The sequence below is a fragment of the Cyphomyrmex costatus genome, unplaced genomic scaffold (assembly GCF_001594065.2).
Source record: "Cyphomyrmex costatus isolate MS0001 unplaced genomic scaffold, Ccosl1.0 scaffold17, whole genome shotgun sequence".
In the NCBI taxonomy this organism is placed as follows: Eukaryota; Metazoa; Arthropoda; class Insecta; order Hymenoptera; family Formicidae; genus Cyphomyrmex; species Cyphomyrmex costatus.
Window position 1 is genome coordinate 728,156 of NW_017275715.1, and position 8,266 is coordinate 736,421.

Below are 8,266 nucleotides of genomic sequence, written 5' to 3' on the forward strand. Positions count from 1 at the left end.
TACCTAAGATAATCTTAAAATCATTAAACGATCAAAAAATTTCAAAATAGACGGAACCATAAAAAATGAACATGTTTTTCTATAGCATCATTTGAAAGTCACTATTTTGAATTTAATTTTCTGAGCTGAAAAGTATTTATTAAACTCTTCATTTTTTTTAATAACTATTTTAATTTTAAAATCTATCAAAATATTACATGGTTTTGCATAAGAAAACTTATGGGAATGTCTCATCCTCTGCAAAAAAAATATAGTTTATTAATATAATCAAAGCTTTTACTTTGTCTATTGATTTGTGCAGGATTCTTTAGATTAATTATATATTACATATCCTTAAGAGATAAAATATAAAAACGCTTCAAGATATTTCGTATTTTTTTTAACAGTTATATTTACCACATGTAAACTTTGTATATAAAACTTTGTGTAAAATACGAATCTATTATAATAAAATATTTTCTAACAATTTGTTCTATCAATGCTGTGTCAGAAGAGTTTGATTGATGAGTCTACACTGAGAAACAAATATCCTCAATTTAAATAAATATTTATTTGTATGCCACCAAAAAAAATTAAATATTTACTTACAGTAAATAAGTATTTATTTAATAAAGAGAAATTGAATCAAATTAATATTTTTTGCACGAAATAAATACATCTTTATATTTAAATGTTTAGTTGACACTATTATATAAATAAACATTTATTTAAATTTGTATGATACAGTTCGTCATTTTATATGATACATCATTATACATATACTTAACGATTTCTTTAATTATGTAAGCAATAAATATTGTTCATAACAGGAGATATGATAGTATCTTATTGTATCAAGTATATCTTTCATTTGTATATCTTTTCATAAAAGTAAACTTATAGTGTATTTTTCTAATGGTCCTGGAAAACAGAAAATAAAGAGAGAGAGAGAGAGAGAGAATCGAAGGATCCAAAATTTCACACAATCAATTTTTCTTAAACCTAAAAATGAGTCAGTAAACGTTCAACATTCTAAGAATATTCTCACAGTCGACGCTTCTGATATAAATCCACACGTCGCTTTCTATTTATAAATGTGATTGTGCAAATTTAGTCAACTTTCATCTCTTCTCACGAGAATCGCAGTACATGAGGTTCGAATATTTTTTGTCGATTGAACGATTTACAATTTACGTCTCCTAAAAAAAAGAAATCAATTGGTAATCTAGAGTTTTATGCCTTTAGATCTCCAATAGAGTTTTAAGCCTTAAGCCATAAGAAATGTACGAATCATAGAGTGCAATGCGTTCACTTAACACCCACAACTGCTCGCGCAATCATTTATCCTTATTATTTATCAAATGTTAAATAAGGAAAAACAATCAGTATTGCGAGCGTTAAGTGAAACACAGCCGTAGTCAATTATTCTTCTCGAATTCAACCATGGTTGATTTCTTACGGCTTATAAGGCTTAACATGTAGATCCGGGGACAGTCGAATGCGAGGAGAAAAATTGACTGTGATCATTCATTTCTTATGGCTTATAGAGATTAAAAATCTATTGTAGATCCGGACTAATGCATCAATTGTCCTTGTTTAACATTTGGTAAGCAACAAGGATAAACGATACATTATGCGTATTATCACTGTGACAGTACACTTGTAACTGCTTGTAACTTGAGTTGACTTGAGCAGTGAGCTTTATGGTAAGAGCTACGCAAAATAAAAGGAACAGAATAAGAATTTCAACCTATCAGAAATCATGTACTGTCGAATAAACTGTGTATTCCATAATACATGATTTCTGATAGGTTGAAATTCTTATTCTCTGTTTCTTTTATTCTGCGCAGCCCTAATTCTACAATATGCTTTTTGTTTCCTGTTTTTTTGCTGTTTGTCTCTTGTCTTTTGGTCAAAAAGGCAGGACGGCAGGAGTGCGCAAGAGACAAACAGCAAGAAACAGGAAACAAAGAGCACATTGTAGAATTATCATTACCCACTCTCCCCACTCCTATTCTGATTTGACCACCATTGTGTTGTCGGTTAGCGGCGAATGTCTGGCGATTTGAAAGATAACTGCGTAGCATAAACTACTTGAATACTTCAAGAAATAACAAGAAACGAAGTATTTGCGAAAAAACGATCTCAAAATACGAAATGTGCACCTCGGATCTACGTAACTGGCACATTGTCAGTACACTGGAGTCAGAATTTGTGTCGCGAATTCACATGGTTATGGTATACGGTAAAGAACTCTTCACTTTTATATAAAGTATGCTTTCCTTTTAGATGACACACTCGACACAAACGTCGTTATCCTTCTTAACATTCAACGAATGATAAAGAGATCCTCTAAAAGGAAAGCATACAAAGTTTATTCTACAGTGAGATGATAGTCGAAAATTTTAAGTTTTAACCAATCTTAACTTAAATAAGTGACTAATATATACAGCGAGTCGTTTAGCTCGATTAAGGGAAAGAATAAAGTCGCGCGAATTTCACCAGTCTTAAAAAAATCTGTGGTCTTACGCCCGTTTCCATCAATGTAGATCAACTTTAATTTTAGTGTAGAGAGAGAGAGAGAGAGAGCGAGAGCGAGAGCGAGAGCTTGTTCATTTTTTTCTAATCCTAAAAATTTTAAAAAGGTGAAGAATAAATTGAACTAAGATTAAAGTTAATTTTACATTGGAGTGGAATTAGGTATTAGTCGTATAAGTTAGCTGTTGGCCAACTTCACCAATTTACCGATAAAATTTAGGAGTACCGACTATCGACTCATTGTGGAATCAGTATAGCATACTAACTTTGACAGTGTTATGCATCGTCTACAATAGGCAGTAGCAGTAAAATAGTGAGGCTATAAAAACAAGAAATTGACAATAGTCACAGTTGATTATTCTTCTCACATTTGATTGTGATTGTATTTTATAGTCACGGCAGTGTCGTTGCGCCTGGCTTAGCGCCGAGACACTACCATGTCTCTAGATACTCTTAAAGCCTCATCCATTACTGCCATTGGAGACAACGTATTACACACTTTACTTCTTAAAACAGGTGAAAATGGTAAAAATGCCTTAATCGTGACGAGAGATAAGATGGTATATGCTTTGGGAGCCAACACCAAAGGTTGTTTGGGGACTGGGAATAAAGATGCCACGTTACATCCGAAAAAGATCGAGGTTCTGTGCACAAAAGATGTAAAGACGTTTGCATGTAGTTATAACCACGTTTTGGCGCTTACAAAAGGGGGAGAGGTATGCCAGAAAATTAGGATATATCATACAAACTTGCATAACTAGATAAATGTATACATAAAAAAAATTATTCAATTGAATTTCTCTTATAAAGATTATATGTAAAATGTGATAAGTTTCTTTATGTACATGTTCATGCGGCTATGCAAGTTTATATAGATATACCTTTATAAGTAAATTGTCAATCAGTATCCTTGTGACATCTCTCTTTTGGGATATGTACAAGGTATCTAGAAATTCTATATAATTGCTGGAAATTTTATGCTAAAAAAAGTTTAATAAAATTTTAATCGTCATAGGATATTAATACAAGATGGTTAGTAACGAAATTAGAATCTTGTACTAACATTTGATAATGATTAAAATTTCATTACGCTTTTTTTTATAAATTACACTCATACATAAAGAAAAACGGGCCACTTAAATTTTAGCACTAATTTTTAATATTTTCAAATAACAATAACTCAGTTTCATTTATGTTTATGTAACTTCATGAAATATCGGCAAGATCGTTTTTTGAAGTATCAGTCTAAAAAGTAGAGATTTCAAGCTTTTTTAAGCATCTCGCTACGATGATTTTTCACAGTTATTGCTGTTTGAAAATATTAAAAATTAGTGCTAAAATTTAAGTGGCTTGTTTTTTTGCGTGTAAATGCAGAATTTAAAGAAGCGGCAAGACAATGGCAACACGAATTACTATGAGGCCTCGATTTGAGTCTCGGCATTGCATTCAAGCGTCCGACATTTTTTCTCGTCAGCCCAGCGCTCTTGCAATATAATTTAAAACGACATTCTATCATCAAGTTCAAACATAAGCGAAAAAGAATCTATTAAAAGAATATTTTTTTAATAAAAAATAGAAAAAATTAAGTTTTTTTCAATTTTATTTGTTCTGAAAATCAAGAACATTATAAGAGAGCATTTTCGTATTTTCTCCGTGTTTGTTTGGAAAAAAACTGGATTCCTTCTTTAAATTTTATTTTTTCAGAAAGTTAAGAACATTTAAAAAAAGCATTTAATTTTTTTGCATTTTAAAAAAAAAACTGGAATAAATTTAGGTTTTTTCCTACATTTTATTTTTCCGGAAAATTAAGAACTTTAACTTAAACCCCATGTTAGCATTTTAGTTTTGATTTAAATTCAGGATATTATTCCATATACTTGTAAGCATGGAATAGTATTCTAAGTTTGATATCAAAGTCAACTTCGTTAATTTTCCTATCGTTCATAGGTATACTCCTGGGGCTACAACTTTTATAGCCAAGTGAGAAAAGGTTTAGCTCTTACAGTTGTCACACCTACTTTAGTAAACATACCTATTCCGAAGCGTATCATCGACATAGCATGCGGGTTTAACCATTCCATTGCTCTGACCGAGTTTGGCGAGGTAAGCAAAGTGTTAATAATTCTCTATTGCTACGAACTATTGAATAGCTAGTTTGATTTAGTTGTACTTTTGGGGAGTACATAAATATAAACAAAAAAAGAGTGAGGAGGAAGAAGAACAAGAGGAAGAAGAAGAAGAAGAGGAAGAAGAAGAAGAAGAAGAGGAGGAAATTAGTAAATTTACAAAATTTACTATCTTGGCTGGAAAGAAAATTGTTTACATCTCCTGTGGTGGAGCCTTCACTATTGTAGTCATTGAAAATGGCGAAGTATATGGTTGGGGTATTAACTTTTCTGGCCAACTAGGTGTAGGCGATACAAATAACCGAACAACACCGTGCCAACTCAATTCATTGAAAAATATTGTGATAGGTAACTCTCGATAAAGCGATAAAATAAGAGATCGTTAAAACTTATTGTTAGTTTCTAAATGGAATTACTAAGCAATCGGTACTGTTAGTCAAGGTAGCTTGCGGATATATGCACACACTGGCGCTCACGGACGAAGGAGATCTCTATGTCTGGGGTGAAAATAGTTGCGGCCAGTTAGGGACCGGCAACCAAAGGAATTGGTATGAACCGGTCGTGGTAAGTATACTTACGTTTATCATAAAAAAAAAACAAAAAGAATAAAGTAAATTCCATAATTAAAATTATTGTATCATGAGATCGAGCACCAAATGGGAAGAGTGCTTGACATTGCTGCTTCGTACTGCCATGACATAAGCATTGCTATTGGCAAAGAAGGACGTTTATATGTATGGGGTTACTGTCATGGACAGACCGTCATGACTCCAATTGTCACTCCATTCTCGGATGTGCATAACGCAATTGCATCTTATGCAACGTCCAACATTATGCACAAACCGCTAATTTTGAATGGGAACGAAGAGTTAGGCATATTGAAGTGCCTGAAAACTGCATTCGATGATCACGTATGTTTTGTTCTTTTTGCAATATCTGTTTGTTTTGTTTGTATTTTCTTGCATTTTTAAACGTACAATGAAATAAATGACTGTGTTTAGAAGTTAAAGTTGTTCAACGAACAAATAATTCTTTAATACGATTTGAATTATAATATGATTGGTTGATAGTCAAAACGCAGAAAATAGAAAGTTGCTTTTTAAAAGTAATTTGTTACAGTTACCATTACTTGAACAAGTAACTTTTTCGTCACTTTTTAAAAATAGATGATCAATCACAACATGCTTTTTTTCAATTGTTATGAGTGGCTTGTGTCCAATCGAACCGTGTTTAATCGTATGTCAAGTAACGGTAAAAGTAACTGTAAAATTCGTAATTTTTGGTAATGTTATCGTTACTGAAAAGAAAATAACATCATTACTAATAAAGCTACCAAAGAAGTAACTTGTAACCGTAACTTTGTTACAAATAATGAGTTACTTTCATTTCCTGTCAAAATGTACAAACGTAATGAAAACATCTCTGACCGATTTCATCTTCTGAACGCAGCTGAAATAAATCAATGCTGAGACTAAAATATGCAGCTGAAAGCTGAAATAAATAAATCTAGTTACTAGTAATAATTTCACCAATTATACATACATGATTTTTATCCACAATGGAAATACTAATACGTATACAGACTAAGACATCTAAATAACTCGCTTGTTTTTCATAATACGAAAAAATGCTTCAAATAAAAGTGGAACAGTTTTGAGGGGAACGTGTTTTAGTCACATTGTTTTTTGTCTAGATAGAAGCACCAAAAAGATATGAAAGTCAACTTTTTTAAATGGAATTACATGAATTTTTTGTAATATGAATCCTTTAACAATTCTGCATATATGGTAAAAGTATGAAGGGGTACAGATATAAAAAATAAATAATTTACGAGATATTTTATATACCTTAATCTAACATACGTGAATATAAAATATTAAATATTATGTAAATAAAAAATGTATTAATTTTTTGACAGTCGTATCTTAATATTTTTATGAACAGAATAATTAGACGAATTCATTGGTGTAAAGAAAACACAGTTACTCATTTAAAAAATTATCCATTTCATCTATATATTATTTTTTAAACAACTTTTTTTTTTAACTAATTGATTTGTTCTGTTATTCCGTTCATAAAAGTATTAAAGCACGATTATAAAAAAATTAATGGTTTACGTATTATTTAATATTTTATGTCAACATATGTCAGAATAAAGTATAAAATATTTCGTAAACTATTGGTTTTTTAATATCTGTACTTTCATCTTTCATATACAGAATTTTTAAAGAAATATGTAAAAAAAAAGTTACGTAATTTTATTTAAAAAAAGTGGAAGTGACTTATATTTTTTTGGTGCGTTTATCTAGACAGAAAACAATGTGATCAAAACTAGAGGTCTCTAATTAAAACACGTTCCCCTTTCGAATCATCAAAAACAAACGAGTATTTAGGTGACCTGTTTTAAATATCTTACCCTGTACATGTATCAGTTATTTCCACCGTAGTGAAGATTTATTATTTTTTAATAAAATTTAGAATAAATTAAAAAAAAATTTATTCTAAATATAATAGTGTATGTGTTACTAGCTTGAGTTTTAAAAAAAAATTGTATTTTTAAAAAGTCTATTTACACCCATGGAAAAAAGACTACTGAGTGTAAGTACTTCAATAAGTGTATACTACGTAATACAATTTTATTCTCAAATTTAATTGAAAAATGCGACTATATATATACATATAAAATAGTTTATGTCAAGCTAATTTTGTACTTGTCTTTTAACGAAATTTTTTCTTATTTCTGACAGCTCACGAGCGATCTTAAGATACAAGTGGAGAATCAAATTATTCACGTGCACAAAGCTATTTTGAAGATTCGCTCTTTTTACTTTAAAATGATGTTTCAACATGTTTGGTCGGAAAAGAATCAGAGGTACGTAATGAGTTAACAAACGATTAGTGTTAAAGTCTTTTTCAATTTCCTCATTTTATTTACGTTCTTCTGTCCGAGCAGTGTTATTCAGCATGATGAATATTCCTATAAAGTCTACAAAGCCTTCCTGAATTACCTATACACCGACGTGATCGGTTTACCCTGGGAGCAAACCGTTGGTGAGTCCATATACCATAAGTTGTTATCAATTTAAGTACTCTCATGATTAAAGCAATATTTTTCGAAAACCTGTGAATGAACAGAACTTTTCATCTTGGCTAACGATTACTGTGAGGATAGTCTCAAGAAGAAGTGTATTCGGATATTAATGCAAGGAATATGAACAGAACTTTTCATCCTGGCTAACGATTACTGTGAGGATAGTCTCAAGAAGAAGTGTATTCGGATATTAATGCAAGGAATTACCATATCGAACGTTACTTACTTATATACCATTGCAGTCAAATACAAAGAAGAGGTATTCGAACATTTTCATTGTTGACGCTCATTATCTTTTCATTAATTACAATATTTATTTATCACGTGCATGCAATAATAATTGAATGACTATCTTTTAGGAGCTAGAAGAATTCTGCATCAAATTCGCCGTTAATCATTTTACAGTTGTGGCACTGACAGAAAATTTCGCCAAACTAGATCAGAATATGATGAAAACTTTAATAATTAAGACGAGCGAGGCTGGTGGTTTTAAGATGTAATTTCTCTATTTCTTTCAAAAATAATACATCTT

General features: G+C 30.9%; 1 protein-coding gene across 1 annotated transcript; it reads left to right on the forward strand.

Moving 5' to 3' along the window:
• Positions 1-2,136: 2,136 nt before the first annotated feature.
• On the forward strand, positions 2,137-8,266 carry LOC108771902 (RCC1 and BTB domain-containing protein 1-like). Its single transcript, XM_018537309.1, has 11 exons — positions 2,137-2,224; positions 3,034-3,233; positions 4,465-4,620; positions 4,682-4,713; positions 4,795-4,991; positions 5,080-5,207; positions 5,288-5,554; positions 7,391-7,515; positions 7,597-7,694; positions 7,863-7,993; positions 8,094-8,266. The coding sequence occupies exons 1-11, from the start codon at positions 2,137-2,139 to the stop codon at positions 8,232-8,234; spliced, it is 1,563 nt and encodes a 520-aa protein (XP_018392811.1). The 3' UTR covers positions 8,235-8,266.